We start from the raw sequence: 17,044 nt of genomic DNA on the forward strand, positions 1-17,044 counted from the left end.
GTAAATGCACTCATTTATCTGAAAAAAAAGCACTCTGGAAAATTCCAAAAAATAATTTATTTTCATATAAATAACAGCAGATAGGTGGCATTTGTAATAAATTAGACAATAAATAGAAAGGCATATTGCTCAGTAGCTTGACAATGTACTGCAGACTATGTGTGTTGCTGTCTATGATGCTGATTGCTGGAACTGTTCTGTGTCTTCAATAGTAACCGGATTCCCAAATCTAGACTGACAAACCTCTACAGAATAAAAAATGAAAAACATTGATATATCATGTAAAACTAAAAAATTGCTTCTAAACTATTGCTGACACCATATCAAATGGTAATCTCCATATAAATCAAATACACAGTAAAAGATTGTGCTTGAGTGAGACGGAGAGCGATATGAACCTCTCGTCATCAAGTGCAGTTTAGCTGCCAGACTGGTTTAGCTGCGTGACGTGATTACCCTGATCTCCATGTGGAGCTTGAGCTGCTCTCTTAAAACCCCTGAAGTGGCACCGGCCCACCTGTAGGCCGCTTGGCGCTCTTTTTTTTGTTGTCTTTTTTCTCTTATCGCATACTTAAGTAATCTCAAAATTCATCCTGTGAAAACCATTTTCAAAATGGACATTGCTTTTCCATGGAAATTGTACTTTAATATATTTTAGTGGACTCCTCCCCCTAAGTGGGCGGGGTCAAGTGTCATATTACAAAACATATTATGCTCTTTTAGAATCAAAACTTTTTATAAACTTGACAAAATACATATCGTCCGAAAGGTCTGTGTCTCTAGATTCCATATTTGGTGGCTATTTTGTGATAGAAGTAAAAGAATAGTAATAGCAGATTAATTAATAGTATTAATTAGTTATTAGCTAATTATTTAGTTAATAATTAGCTAATACTATTAGTTAATAGTATTAATTAGTTTTTAATAGTAATTATAAAGTAATAGCAGAGAAATGTAGACATTTGTGACAGAAAAATGCATAAAAAAAAGTTTGGATGGCACCTGGTGGCTGTTTGTGGTATAACACCCTAAATAACTTCTCACAGGAACCTCGGTTTTTTTATATCAACTTCAAATTTGGAACATACCTTATTTAGACATAAGGCTTTAATTTTGTATCAATTTTGGATTCAAAAATATTTTGTAAAATATTTATTCTATATAAAATAAAATAAAATGTGGTACAGTGCATTCTCTTTACAGTAATTTAAACATCTATAACTTTTTGAAATGATTCCACTTTTGCAATAATCTGCAGATTGTCTTCAACCTTAGGTCTGTATTCCAAAGCGTTTGGATAGTGCACTTTCACGTCTATGTTCAAAAATGGGGGTGACACTCAAGGGGTTAAAACACCTCTGTCCTGCTCTAGATCTTGGCGTCCAGCATCTCCAGGAAGAGTTTGTGCATGGGCACGCGTCCGTCCGTGTGCAGCCGGCTGAAGCAGCGCACGGCTCTGAGCGCCGTCTGCCGCAGCAGCGGGAGCGTCATGAGCAGGCGTCCCGCACGGTGAGGTTCGGACGGCCGCTGGCTGCTCTCGTAGTCCTGCAGGGCCTCGTGGAGCCCGTCCTGGAAGCGCTGCACGGCCTCGGCGCCCTCCACGTTCTCTGCGTCTGAAAGAAAGGGTCGCGGAGGTCACTAGAGGCCCTCGGCTGCTGGAGCGCAGTGTTAAACGCTCTAAAACACTTAATGTGGCTTAATGCATTAAAATGGGGTTTTAAAAAGACCAAACTCAATAAGCATAACTAATAAATCATTCTATGTACAGACAAGCAGATATGAGCCCATAATACGAATGCAATGCTTCGTATTATTTTACATTTAGTCATTTAGCAGACGCTTTTATCCAAAGCAACTTACAGATGTGACCCTGGACCACAAAAGGTCACTTTTTCTTTTAAATTGAGATGTGTACATAATTTAAATAAGCTTTCCATTGATGTATGGTTTGTTATGATAGGACAATATTTGGCTGAGATACAACTATTTGAAAATCTGGAATCTGAGGGTGCAAAAAAATCTAAATATTGAGAAAATTGCCTTTAAAGTTGTTCAAATGAAGTTCTTAGCAATGCATATTACTAATCAAAAATTTAATTTTGATATATTTACGGTAGGAATCTTAATGATTTTTAGCATCAAAGAAAAATCAGTAATTTTGTTTATTTATAATTTATATATATATATAATGTTTATTAAGTTTGATATTTTTAAAACACTGTTTTAATGCATTAAGCCACTTTACGTGTTTTCCTTATAACGGTTTTCTACGGGAGGAAAACACTTAACGTGTAATTAAACGCACTGCCTTCACATTCTGGGCTCATCTGCTTGTCTGTGAATAGTTTACTTTATTAATAATGTGTTTACTGAGTTTGGTCTTTTTATAACACCATTTTAATGCATTAAGCCACGTTAAGTGTTTTTCACGTTAAGTGTTTTAGAGCGTCCCTTGTTGGTGCTTAATGGGCTAGCCGAGGTCCATCTGGTTACGCTCTTTAGGTTTTTCCGTGTCAAGTGTAAAAACAATAGTTTTCTCGTGTCTGACTGTAAACGCCCTGCGGTCGGATGCGAGACGGATGTATTGATCTGTGCTCTGAACTGCTCTGTTCATATTGATTGGTTTTTCTTGGACAGTGAGTCTGAGACTGAAAATGGGAACTAAAACAAAGCAGAATGAACTACAAACCAGATACAGACAGAGTTTAGGAAATCCCTCAACACTACTTAAGAAGCATCAATGCAAGCATATGGATCAGGAGAGCAAAACAATCAACACATAATTAATTAACGCATAACCTCTTCATACATACACTGCAGTAAACAGTTTTGACATGATAACCTCAAAAATCTTTTGATCCAAAGACTTTGCTTAAATGCTTGAGATTAATTTTGTATAATAATATAATGTTTTTGTAATGATTTTCAATGCAAAAAAATCTCTCTCTCTGTTCATATATATGAATGTAATAAATATTATTTTATTATTCAATATTTATAATTAGTTTTCTGTAATAATACAATATTTTAGTTTATATAGTTTATATATATATATATATATATACGTACACACATATATATATATACATACATACATACACACACATATATATATATATATATATATATGAATATAGAAATGTTACATATTTTTACTATATCAATATTTTACATATTTTTACTATTTAGTAGTAATTCGGTTTCTGTAGTAATATATTTTACTAATGATAATTTAAGAGGGTATATTAATAAATAATATTTTATTAAATATTAATAATAAATGCAATAATACAAGTGTGTGTGTGTGTGTGTTAAAAGTTACATATAGACAATATATATATATATATATATATATATATATATATATATATACACCATTATTATTATTATTTTTAATCAAGCTTACACTTGAATTTGAAGATGTAATGTAAGAGGTTTATACACATATATACCTGAGTTGGCCAGAGCCATGGCTTTGAGAGTGAGCACCTCCTCCTGGTTGAGGCCCATCTGCTGGTATTTGGAGGACAGGTGTCTCAGAGCCGTGTACAGATCATGCAGTCCTGCGGCTCGACACTGGCTCTCGCTCAGTCGCAGGTTCTCCGCAAACTGAAGCTCGTCCGCCGAACCCTGAGATCGCCAAACCACGTTCAGCACCAGCGTCTCCATCCAGCCGCTCTGGAGCAGCGCCATCTGATCCACCAGCGAGAGGCCGGTGAAACCTAACAAACACGGCCAGCAGTTATCTTCAAGCAGCACATCTGGATGAGGATTCGTATAAAAGCATCAGATCAGCACTGGCTGTGTACCTGGTATGTGTTTGGCCCAGCCGATCATAACCAGCAGCTCCCTGTTTAAAAGGTCACATAAGGTCAGCAGCGTTTTAAGGTCACTGTCAGGGGTCGCGGGCTCAGGGGCGGCTCTCAGAGGAGCCGGTTCAGATACGAGGAGCTGAGAGATCACTTTGTTTCCTGGAAAGGAAAAGATGAGGATGTTTTATTGTTAAACCGTTAATCAGGTTAAATCCTCAACCGCTCATAATCCACTGACTACAGTTTCCAATGCTGGCCTTCATGCTCAGGTCCGCAGGTCTTTTGTTAATATTTGATAATATTCTGAAAGTTGAATGAAGGCTGTTTTCAGGAATGTTAGTATGTGTGTGGTGAGACTCACGGATCGGTTTGCTGGGATGAGCGTAAGGTGTTTTGGTGAAGAGAGAGAGCGCTGAATCCACTCTGCGCTTGTACTTCTGTCGGCCTCCTCTCACGCGGTCCATACGCACACCTGCACACACACACGGAAAATAATGTGTCATTATAACATAAATAAACATGACTAGTTCTTACTGCTAAAGTATACTTGTGTTCACTGTTATTGTCATAACAGCTTCACTAAACAATAGAAAGATAGACACTGTCTCCAAATGTATGGAAGCCCATTTCTGCAATATCCGAAAAAAAATCTATGTTGAAATTATGACATAAAAACTCATAATTACAAGATAAAGTCAAAATTATAACAAAAATATAATTATTTACATTTAGTCAGTTAGCAGACGCTTTTATCCAAAGAGACTTACAAATGAGGACAATGGAAGCAATCAAAATCAACAAAAGAGCAATATGATCAATTATGAGATAAAAAGTAGAAATTCTGACTATAAAAGTCATAAATGAAACACTTTAAAATTTGAAACTGACATACAGAGCTGAGATTATGACAATAAATCATGATTCTGAAATAAAAATCCAAAAATATGACACTAAGCCATAATTATGAAATTTAAAAATGCATTTTTTAAATTTTCTCTCATAATTTTGACCTTTTATGTCATCATTTCTTATCTCATAATTATGATTTCTTGTCATCATTTTAACTTTATCTCATAATTATGACTTAGTACATCGTAATTTTGACAGAGTAAGTCTATTTCAACCTTTAAGTCATAACTATGACTTTTTAAGCCATCATTTTGATTTAGTATGATAGAATTTTGACTTTTGTCATAATTTCAATTCGTCAATTTTATTTTTAAAGCCATGCGATATCATAATTACAACATTTAAAGTCATAATGTCAACTTTTCATATATGACTTTTAAAGTTGAGACTTAAAAATGAATAAATAAATACTGTAACAAATGTATTGCTCATAGTTAGTAACTGATGTTGCCGTAGAATACAGTACATCTTTTTTGTTTTAACCATACATTTACTTCTTAAAGAAAGTATATTTTCAATATTCACTCAAACGATTACGCTGCAAATATCTTTGGATTTGTTTTGATTGTTTTCAGTACTAAAAAATACTAAATATAAGTGGTCTCAGTCTTTTTGGATTCCGCTGTAGGCATATATGGACATAAGTTATTTTAGCCACGGAAAGCAAACATCTAAAGATAAAATAAAGGTCAAATAATAGTGTGAGTTTAGTGTCAGGTTTCAGAGGAGCTCACCCTCTCTCATCATGCCGGCACGCAGGCACTTCTGGAAACGACATGCTTGGCATGATTTCCTCCGTCTCTTAGTGATCTCACAGTCGTTCACCACCGGACAGCTGTACTCGATGTTTCCTGAAACACCAACACGTCACACCAGATTTACAACAGACATACAGCACAGCACAAACTTATCTCTCGTTTTATAAAAATAGGGAGGAAACATTGCAAGCTGGATTCGAACCCACGTTTCCTGTGTGAGCAGCACAACTCAATATGTAAGCACACATGCTTTACTGTAGTTAGTAAATGCAATTAATTATTATTATTATTTTTTTAATTAAAAAGCCATAAAGATAGACGCTCAGTTGTATGTACTGAGAACTGTATCTCTACTAAGTGCGATATATCTGTCATATGTTCAATCAAACATAAAGTCCATTTGTCCCATGCTTCACAAGCTGAGCTTTCACACAGAAATCCATAGGAGTCCAGACAGAGTTCAACTATTGATTTGCACTGCCTCATAATTTAATAATCATGGCAAGAGGTAGAAAGTTGGTGCTTTCCCAGAGGCGAGTGTATTGACGAATGTTCAACACTCATTAATGCCCAGAGAAGCAAATCCTGGAATTTCCACGGTTAACGTTGATCAATAGATTTGTCTAAAACACGACGCTGAACAAGACTCTGTGGGATGAGAGCATCCATTATGTGATTGAACACTTCATCAATATATTGACGTGTTAACACACACTTGTGCTCTGTCTGCCCAAGGCCAAAGCCAATAAAAACACTCCGTCTGCATGCATCAGAAACCTTTACAAAACTCGCACATGTATATATATATATATACCCATGCACAAAATATATCTTACAATAGAAACCTTAGAAAAATGTAATAGAAATTCCAGCGGCTAATTATTAACAGTTTTATCTCAGCTCTACAGTTCATCAAGTAATAATAATAATAATAATAATAATAAAACTGGTATTGTATAAACACCATTCCAAATAATCAAAATCAAGACAATTGTATTGACAGTGTGCTTTGATTAAAACAGCAGCACACTGAGTCTTCACACACAAATCAATGTCAGACAGATAGTTAACTCATGTCATATTGATCATTGCATTCATTAACATCACTACTGCTTTAAACATACACCCACATACTTGAACACAAATTTTCATTTCTAAGTCATCAACTAATATTATACATGCTGTGCAAATCAGTAATCTGTTTAAAAATGAAAATGCACACATCTAAGTTTCACATCATTTTTATGAGCGAATTCTGTTGTCCAATGACTTCACAATTCATATTTATAATTAAAAAGTAAATATTTATAAGTAAAAAGATTTAAACATTATTGCACTATATGGTGAAAAATAAATATACTTAAAAGTATTTGAAATACAAAATTATTTAATGCGAAGTATACTACAAATGCATTTTCATATTTATGTACTTACACTTAAAATACACTGCAATTGTACTTTTAGATATTCTGAAGTCTGCTAAATTGGAACAACTAATTTTGCACTTAATGCATTTGAATTGTGCGGAAGTAGTCCAATTAAAGATATACTTAGTATATTTCATTGTGCTAAAGTGGAACTATTGCATACTTTTATGTATTTTGCATTTAAAGACCATATTATTCAAAGATCAAACAATCCTCATCAAAGTGACATTAAAACACATTTTAGAGTTAATATTAAGAAAAATGCATTGTGCACAAGTAGTATGCCATATAAAGTTTAATTATAATTTTTATATCAGCAAGTCTTGAGTTATCTGTCAGTAAATATGTTAATAGATTTGAACTATACCTAGTATGAAATAAATGTATTACTCTTTTACTATATATATATATATATATATATATATATATATATATATATATAGGCTATATTACTTTTAATTCGATTTGTTTAAGTTCATACTAACTTCCATTAATAAGTCTTACCTTGAATGGTTCTTTTGAAGAAGGCCTTGCACGCCTCACACGACGCGACGCCGTAGTGATAGCCGGACGCGAAGTCTCCGCACACCAGGCACAGGCGCTTGGGTCCGGGGTTCAGGGACGCGATGTAGTCGCAGCTGATTAGGGACTCTGTGTGACCGACGGGCTGGAAGAGAGCCGCAGCGCTGCTGCTGGAGATGGAGCTGGAGCTGACGGGGGAGTCGGGGTTCAGAGACGGGTTCCCGGAGAAAACGCTGTAGCCGCTGCTGTCCGACACGCTGCCGGGGCTGAAGGGGGTCGCGCTGCTGTCCAGGCCGAGCGAGGGGCTCAGCGGGGCGGCTTTGAGCGGCGCATCGGTCGGGGACGGAGGGTCATCAGAGGAGGACGCATCCAAAAGACTGATGTGAGGTGGAGCAAGTTTCAAAAGGGTTAGTTTGTCTTTTATTTACATTTACACTCATCTATGAGAGGCAAAAGTGATTAATTATCATGTCATACGTCTTTATATATTCATCTTTTTAATGCAAACTGCTGCATGAACTACAGACCTGTTAAGCAACATATACTATTTATGAATGAGTTGGGTTATTAATTAATGACTTTTAGGTTATTTAGATTATTAGGCTATGAGGTATAGGCCTATTACAAAAAAAAAAAAAAAGGCATTTACTAACCTAGTGAAAAATTAGTATACTTAAGTGTACTATTTGAAATACATTTATGTCATGCTAAGTATAATACAAATACATTTACATGTTTATGTACTTAATAAAAATACCCTGCAGTTGTACTTTTAGTATACTAAACTTGTATACTTAAAGTCTGCTAAATTGGAACGGCTAATTTTGTGCTAATGCACTTTACTTGTGTGGAAGTAGTGTTTAAGTCCAACTAAAGATTTACTGAAATGTATTTGATTGCGCTAAAGTGGAACTATTGCAAGTATACTTCAGGTAAACTTTAAATATCTTGCATTTAAAGACTGATAGTGTTCATACAATCTTTATCAATACTGACATGAAAACACATTTTAGGTTTAATATTAAAAAATGTGCATTGTGCAAATGCAGTATAAATTTAATTACAATTTTTATGTATCAGTAAGTCTCAAGCGATATGTCAATATATTAATAGATTTGAACTTACTATACTCTTTTTTTTTTTAATAGCGTACCAATTTAGTCAGTTCAAACTCCTTAAAAGTGAAATATTGCGTATCTTAAAAACATCATGCCTGTATGCAGTTGAGATTAGAAACGGTAGTTTTAAAGATAAGCTTGAAGAACTTTCTAAGCCTTGCATAGTGCACTGCGCATTTATGATACATAATGAAAAGTAAAGCATTATTTACATATTTGCAATGACATGCAATCTTCAAACAGTCTTGTGTCATCACATTACACACCACAAACGTTTCAGTTCATTAAAACTGTAAACTGAAGCTTCGTTACTGGCATTTTTAGTCAAATCAAAGAGTTGCAAAAAAGTTGCAACCTGCACAAAAAGTTGATTTTGCTTTTTTAAAAACACTCTTTATTAATTAATGAAAACTTTGAGCTGCGACTGACATGTAACACATATGACAACACTTTCTACAGAGTGTAGGTATAAAAAGTAATATACAAAAAGGCATTTGAATTTGTAACAGTAATAGTCCTGCTTACTTGTGCTGGTTTAGAAACTGGAAGTTCTCACTCAGGCAAAACTCCTTGAGGTCCATCACTACTGTTCCCCAGGGACTGTCTGTGGTGAAGGGAACGGAGCTGCACACTGAGCAGGAGCTGCAGAGCGTCAGGTTTATGTAAGTGATGCGCGGCGGTGGGCGGGTCTAATCTAATCCAGATGCATGCTGATTAAAACCCTATTGATGAGCTCTCATAACTGACAGGTCAAATCCTCAAAAACGACAATACAAGCAGGCCAACTGCAAATCAGTTGTTTCGTAAAGCAACAAATTTAAAGAATGCATTCTTATGGGCTTCAATACACAATGAAACCTGTGGAGAGTTATTGAGATGATGCTTTTTCATCATTTTTACCCCCATTTTACTCCATTTTCCACAGTGACCGAGGCTCTTTGTTGTATGTAAATAAATATAAAGACATTCCTTATCTGCAGTTGGCTGCGAACACCAACAAACCACTCCCGCCACATCAAATCTGCTTCATTTCCTTGTTGCTGCCTCTGTTGTTGACCCTCAAAACAGACTCCAATTTGAGTTCTCTGTACTGGAACTACAGGATCTCTGCTAGTTTAAGTCCCATCGAATGTCTCTCGAATCATTATTGATTGATTTTCATTCCATGTCAGTGTACAGTTGGAGAATATATTGGAGTTAAATGCTAATTCTAATTCAGCTACTACAGTAAAAACCATTTAGTTGACTTTGTTTACATAGTAAAGTATGTTAAGTGGTTTTTGAGAGAGAAAATTAGTAACACTTTATAGTAAGGACTCATTTGTTAACATTAGTTAATGCATTAGCTAACATGAACTAACAATAAGCAGTGCATTTTCTACAGTATATTACAATTAATAAATGATTGGGTAACACTTTATTTTAAGGTGTCCTTGTTACACATGCTACACGTATTTACTATTGGAATAACAATTAATTATACATAATTACAAGAAAATGTATGTATTAAATTAATATTACTCAGCACTTAAATGTACAATTACACTGTGACACCTTAAAATAAAATGTAACTAATGACTGTATTGCAAGTTATTGATTAATTTATTTGTTAATATTAATTCATAAAATACAACTGTTAATTTACATTTACTCATTTAGCAGACGCTTTTATCCAAAGCGACTTACAAATGAGGACAATGGAAGCAATCAACAAGCAAAATCAACAAAAGAGCAATGATATGCAAGTGCTATGACAAGTCTCAGTTAGCCTAACGCAGTACACGTAGCAAGGTGTTTTTTTAAATTACACAATAAATAAAAAGAAAACAGAATAGAAAAAGAATAGAGCAAGCTAGTGTTAGAGGCTTTTTCTTTTTGCTTTTTGTTAATTGTATAATAAATAAAAAGAAAAAAATAGATAGAATACAGAAAGAATAGATAAGCTAGTGTCAGTTTTTTTTTTTTTAAAGAAAACAAGCAGTTAGTAAATGAATTGCGTGCAAGTCTGAAAGGGGCAAGTTTTTATTTTTTTCAAAGAATAGAATTAGAATAGAGAGTGCTATAGAGGGTCAAATAAAGATGGAAGAGATGTGACACAAGCTTCTAGAGGGCACATACGTCTGAAGTAATGAATTTAGGTAAAGGGGTGCAGGGCCAGTGGTGCTTTTGTAGGCAAACATTAATGCCTTGAATTTTATGCGAGCAGCTATTGGTAGCCAGTGCAAAATTGATAAACAGAGGTGTGACATGCATTCTTTTTGGCTCTTTTTGACAGAACCTAGTGATGCCATGTAGACAGAGGAAGTGGTCCAAGAACTGAGCCCTGAGGCACCCCAGTAGTTAGATGTTACGACTTGGATAGCTCACCTCTCCAAGATACCTCGAAGGACCTATCTGAGATAATTATTAATAATTCACAGTGTATTAACCAATGTCAACAGATAAAACTCTTGATTTTAAAACTGTAGTATAGCTAAATGTTGAAATTAACATTAGCAAAGATTTTTAAATACTGTAGAAGTATTCTTTATTATTAGTTCAAGTAAACCTATTTTAGTATCATTGAGATACTATTATAGTTTTTTATTAATATTTTAAATTAGTTTTTATTTTTATATTTTCTGTTTTCATTTTGCTGTGTTTTGTGGTTTTAGCTTTTTTAAATGTAGTTTAATTCATTTTTATTTCACTTTTAGTTTTAGTTATTTTAGTGCATCTAGGTAAACTAAATGAAACTGAGAAAAATTTACAACTAGATGAAATAAAATAAGTTTTATTTTATTTGTTTAATTTTTTATTTTATTAAAATCTTTATTTTATATTTTATTTTATAAAATTGTTTTATGTTTTTAGTTTTAGTTAACTATAATAATCCTAACTAATGCAGTCGAGCAATTGTAAAATTGTACTAGATAATTGCACTGGTTTAGGCTAATATGTTAAAGGTGAAAATGAATTTCATTAGTGATCCAAACGAAGGCATCAGACACAGGTTTATTTCTGGTAGTGGTCAGATTGGGAGCGCGGCTGTGGATGTTCAGTCAGTAGGTCAGGATTTGTGCAGATGCAGGATTACATGATGAAGCCATGATGCCTGAAAAAGTGCTGAGGCTCAGTATTTAGCTGCACTCTTTGTACTCCAGTGACCTACTATGAGAATCGTAAACTTGTCTGTCTCACACACTGTGATGCAATGCTTATGTCTGCATAACCTTATTACATGCTGTACTTTGTTATGAAGTGAGATACATTTTCTAAGAGTCATTACTACATGTAAATATACAAATGTTTCAGCACAAATGATTATCATCACAATTACAGTGAAAAGTTGAAAGATCCACACGTTTGTGTACAACCTGACTCTCATTTTCATGCTTCAATGAAAGAACAACATCTGAATGTCTGTCTATACAGTCACATGATCAATGTCACCAAAATTGATTAGTGACCTAGAAATAGTGCAGCATCTGAAATGTTTATTATTCATTGTAATCTTTATAGACAATGCATAATGTTTCTTTGTTTTAAATATATTAATTAAAAATTAGTCCAAATCATAAACACATTATAGTTCTAGGGCTAAATGGTAAAATTAATAAATAAAATATTGGACTCTGCTGTCCAAAAACAATATTTGGAGCCTTTTTATTCCCTTTTGATTATTAAATCTATAAATATAAATGATACATCCTGCAATACTTCATTCTGGTCAATTGCAGCATTCAGCAGTCCAATATTTCTGAAAAAATTATCACTTTACATGGCAACAATGCATAACTGATTATTCATCTGGGCTTGTTTATATTTTTGCAAGGTTATCATAATTAACTAAAACTAAAATGATAATGAAATAAAATTTAACTGAAATAATTATTTAGTTTAACTTGATGTACTAAAATGACTAAAACTGGAATAAAAATGAATACAAACTACTGATATATATAAAATAAAAAGCACAAAATTACTAAAACAACAACAGCAAAAATGCATAAAAACGATATATATATATATATATATATATATATATATATATATAAACTAATAAAAATTACAAAAGCACAAAATTAACATTAACCTTAAATAACCTAAAACACAACCTAATTTAATGCAAAATACAGGGCAAATAAAATGTAAAAAAAATCAACACAGAAAATTAATTAATATAAATACAGTACATTGTGCCCTATTTTTATGGAATATTATAGTGTGTCATTCAAAATATTAATAAAAAAACTTTCATAGTATCTCAGTTATACTCAAATAACATTGCATAGCTGTGCTAATATCCAGTATCTCTGCAATCAATATTTCATCCCTATGTATTTATTATGATTTTGCATGAAATAAGTGGGGTCACACACAGTCAGATGGTCAGTATCGCGGAGTAAACAAGACACGAGACCCGAGCAGCTGCACATCATCCATTACATAATCATTACAGTTCTTTTCAGTGTTTTCCACAAAAGTGTTTGTCCTCACTATAGGAGTGGATTTACATAACTCACAGAGTTATATTGTGGTGTGAGGAGGATTAGAGCGCTTCCTAGAAATATGGGCCACTCGGTTCGCTCGGCTGTGAGATGTTGACCCGGTTTGGGGCGTGAGGTGATGACCCTGTTTTGGAGTGTTACGGAACACTGACCCATTTCTGACCCAGCGCAGGTGAGAGGATTAGTGTCTAGGCCGGCCAGGAACACCTGTCTCATTCCCCACAGGCCTTAATCCAGGAGAGGCCTCCTCAGCAACAAATTCAGACAATTCGTGTCGGCTTCGTTCTCCGAGCACATGTGGCCCTCAGTGCTCACACTCGTGTTTCTCTAGCAGACGCTCGCATGCGGTGTGTGAGATCAGGAGCTGTGCCGGTGTGTTCTTTACTGCAGTGTCATGAGAGAGAGATGTAATCTAACAGACCGCTATCACTAACACTGGCAGGAACACACACTCAAACTCCATCAACACAGACACTCACAGAGACTCTCAAGAAATGGCAGGGTCAAATTTCACCTTGAAATCAAGAAATTATTTTATAAAACAAGACATTTTTTATAAAATAAAATCATAATCATAATTTTGTTTTGTTTCTCAAAGAAGTCTCTTATCTGCACACAGACAATTAGAGGGAAAAATGTATTTGTATGTTAAATATTATCAAAATCATATACAATATGGTTTTGATTTTGAATGAGTCTCTTGTGTTTATGATCTGCAGTTATTTTTTTTTTTTATCTTATTTTTTTTTTTTATTTGTTTTGTAAAATACACAGTGATTCAAATAAATATTAATCTAATACATATTGAATAAAAATTCCCAAAAGTCATTGTGGATATATACACTACTGTGCAAAGATTTGGGGTCAGAAAAAAAAAAAAAATGTTTTAAAGAAGTCTCTTTTGCTCACCAAGACTATATTTATTTGATCAAAAATACATAAAAAAATATTGTGAAATATTATTACATGTCAAAATAACTGTTTTCTATGTGAATAAATATTGTAAAATTTAATTTAATCCTGTGATCAAAGCTGAATTTTCAGCATCATTACTTCAGTCTTCAGTGTCACATGATCCTCCAGAAATTATTCTAAGTTGTGCTGCTGAATAATTTCGTGGAAACTGTGATATTTTTTTCAGGAAAATATGAAAATTAAAATTAAAAATTAAATGATTTTAATTGTAAAGTACAGATGTAACTATATATATCATGGTAGTATTTGTTGTACTGAATATTAATGTCAATTTTAAAAGAAAATATATATATATATGTGTCTGGAAAATATTATTTATTTATGTATTTATATTGCATTACATTAAGGAGAATTTTGTGGGGAAATTTGTCATGATAATGAAATGCCCTGCAAAAAAATGCAATGCAAAATCCAAAAACTGAAAAGAAGAAAAAAAAAAAACAATGCACGCAATGCAAAACATGAAGCTAAAAAAAATACTAAACATGACCCACACATTTCATAGTGAGATTCACTCACCCACCACAGCAACACAATTAATATTATTCTTTTCTAAAATGACCCGTAGCCGTAACCGCAGCGTGTAAATCAATGATTGTGTCACTACATGGTGACGTCAGTGGAAACTTAACTGAATCCAAGAACTTTGACCTAAAACTCCACCATAAACATTCGGCAGCCAATTCCAGTCTGGCATGGCCGTGTTTGTGTGTTTGTGAGTGAGTGAGTCATTTGTACTCATGCCAGTCCAGTTCAGGCCGTGTTTAACCTCAACACACTCGAGTACTATCAACAAAGGAGGATCAGAGGAAGTTTACAGGGAAAACTGAAATCCTCCACTACGCTGTTGGCCGGTAACACGAGCCACAATGGAGTGAAAGCTGATATTCCGCTGCTCGCTGCAATCCACCGAAGTACATTATGAGTGAAGTGAACCCGTTAATCGGCTTGGCTGAGTTATGTGGGCGGATTGGCCTATAAAAGGACTTATGAGCTGGATTCATGTAAACACTAGGCACATTAGGACCACGCAGAGATAAGCTGGTTACAAACCTTCTCAAACAAAGCACGTGAGAGAAAGAGAGACGGCCTAAGAATGACAACAACGGGATTTCAATTATATCGGCCACCTTTAGAGGAAAAATCATGAAGCGCTTGGTTTTCAGGAAGCTCATCAACAAACAAACACTTCGTGATCGGTGGTAACGTGTGCAAATATATTTCCAGACGACATAGAAGATATCAAAAACGTACACATAAAAACATGTAACAAACATCTGAGATGTCTTAAAATGTACAATAGCAGTTCACGACTGCATTTCCCCCGCAAATACAGTGCATTTTGTGTTACGTGACGCGGGGGTTTCTGACAGACCAAAGACAGAAAAGAGATTTTACAGTATCAAATAGCAACGTGGTGAAATTCTGACATATGACAAAAAGACATATATTTATATATAGTGTACATGGAATCGCCTTCATTGATATGGGTACATAAATATGAAATCGGAGTAAAAACACTTGCATTTTAAAAAAGCACTTCTAGTTTATGCAGTTTCGTAGATATTTATGACAGACATTCAAGCTCATCTGGCCTGCATTTAAACCAATGAAAAAGTACATTAATATATCATTGTTTAATAACACTTTATATATAATGCATTATAAAAGTAAGATACGTATAACATTTTTAATGCATTAATTATGTCTTGTAATGCACCTCATAATGCATCCCATGAACCAGAGTTAAAATGCATTATACTGCAGCTATTCACTGAACACACCTCTAGAAATGTATAATGCATGAAAAACAAACCGTCAAATATTAGAATGCATTTTAACTTTGGTTACAATTATTTATGTAAAGATATAATGCATTACAACATGCATTACAAATACCTTTATAATGCATTATACATAAAGGCTTTAAGTGTTACCGATTTATCTTTTTGAGTACAACAGTATTGAGCCTCGTGTGTAAAGCTTCAGTATTAGACTTTTGGATATACACACAAGTATTAAAGTCATAAAATCGACAATTTACAGCAACATGGTGGAAATAGGGAAAAATAATTAGCAAGTCTCTAAATGCAGTCCTCGATCAAGCCGGGATGCAGTGGTTGGGTCTTCGGGACATGATGAAGCCCCTGAGACACACGCACCTGTACGAGCCCTCCGTGTTCACGCAGCGAGCGTTAACGCAGTCGAGCGTGTCTTCATCGTCACACTCGTCCACATCTGCAGGAGTCAAACACACACATCTTTAGTCGCTTCCCCTAGTGGTGTGGCTGTTTGAGAATGGAGGAGCAGTGAGGAACAATCTGCGTATGAAGAGGGAGGGATACCTATGCACATCATGCTAGTGATGTCGAGCTGATAGCCGTCGTAGCAGTCGCACGTGTAACCTTCCTCCACGCGAATACAGCGCCCATTTTCACAGCCGTGCACAATGCCACACTCTTCCGAACTGAGACTCCCGTACGATTCGTATCTCCCTAAAACACACACAGGAATCACGGCTTCGTCTGTGTTCATGCACCACATACGAGTGCAGAGTTTTTCACAAAAATACCCTTGGCTTGCTGCACTGTAAAAAGTGATAAGTTGACTTAACTTAAAAAAATTGAGGAAACCCATTGCCTTAAAATTTTTAAGTAAATTGTAATTAAAAAAAAAAATAAGTTAAGTGAATTGTGAAGTTCACTTAACTTTTTTAAATTTTTTTTAATTATTATTATTTACTTAATATTTTTTTTTTAAGTTAAGTCAACTTATCACTTTTACAGTGTGGTCTTAAGATGGTGCACTTAATTATACTGAATGTGCACTTGCAGTGTATTTTCAAATCTTAAAATTATATCTTTAAAAAAAACAAAAAAACAACAACAATAAAACAGCATTAAAAACGTGTATCACTTACAGAAATAATATAATGGAACAAAAAAGTAAGTTTAAAGAAAGAAAGTACGCTTTTATTAATGTTTCTTAACACACGCAATACACTTTGCAATAGTATCAAATTTAAAAAGTTTA

General features: G+C 34.3%; 2 protein-coding genes and 1 long non-coding RNA gene across 5 annotated transcripts in view; 1 reads left to right on the plus strand and 2 right to left on the minus strand.

Annotated features, from left to right (window-relative positions):
• Nucleotides 1–90: 90 nt before the first annotated feature.
• esrrd (estrogen-related receptor delta) lies at nt 91–9,165 on the minus strand. The gene is made up of 7 exons (XM_058750714.1): nt 9,072–9,165; nt 7,411–7,805; nt 5,456–5,572; nt 4,174–4,284; nt 3,810–3,971; nt 3,453–3,722; nt 91–1,613 (listed from the first exon to the last, which is right to left on the minus strand). The coding sequence occupies exons 1-7, from the start codon at nt 9,125–9,127 to the stop codon at nt 1,369–1,371; spliced, it is 1,356 nt and encodes a 451-aa protein (XP_058606697.1). The 5' UTR covers nt 9,128–9,165; the 3' UTR covers nt 91–1,368.
• Nucleotides 7,697–10,938, plus strand: LOC131524013 (uncharacterized). The gene is made up of 3 exons (XR_009266904.1): nt 7,697–7,835; nt 9,086–9,208; nt 10,822–10,938. It is a non-coding gene; the product is annotated as an uncharacterized LOC131524013 (long non-coding RNA).
• A 4,266-nt stretch (nt 10,939–15,204) lies between these two features.
• LOC131524011 (latent-transforming growth factor beta-binding protein 4) overlaps nt 15,205–17,044 on the minus strand; it is a 95,608-nt gene continuing 93,768 nt past the window's right edge. For all 3 annotated transcript variants that reach the window (XM_058750712.1, XM_058750711.1, XM_058750713.1), the window contains 2 exons: nt 16,357–16,506; nt 15,205–16,249 (listed from right to left, as the gene is read on the minus strand). In XM_058750712.1, the coding sequence (XP_058606695.1) occupies nt 16,113–16,249; nt 16,357–16,506 (287 nt within the window). In that variant the 3' untranslated portion in view covers nt 15,205–16,112. The remainder of the gene's footprint in view (nt 16,250–16,356; nt 16,507–17,044) is intronic.

Source organism: Onychostoma macrolepis, chromosome 18, assembly GCF_012432095.1.
Source record: "Onychostoma macrolepis isolate SWU-2019 chromosome 18, ASM1243209v1, whole genome shotgun sequence".
NCBI lineage: Eukaryota > Metazoa > Chordata > Actinopteri > Cypriniformes > Cyprinidae > Onychostoma > Onychostoma macrolepis.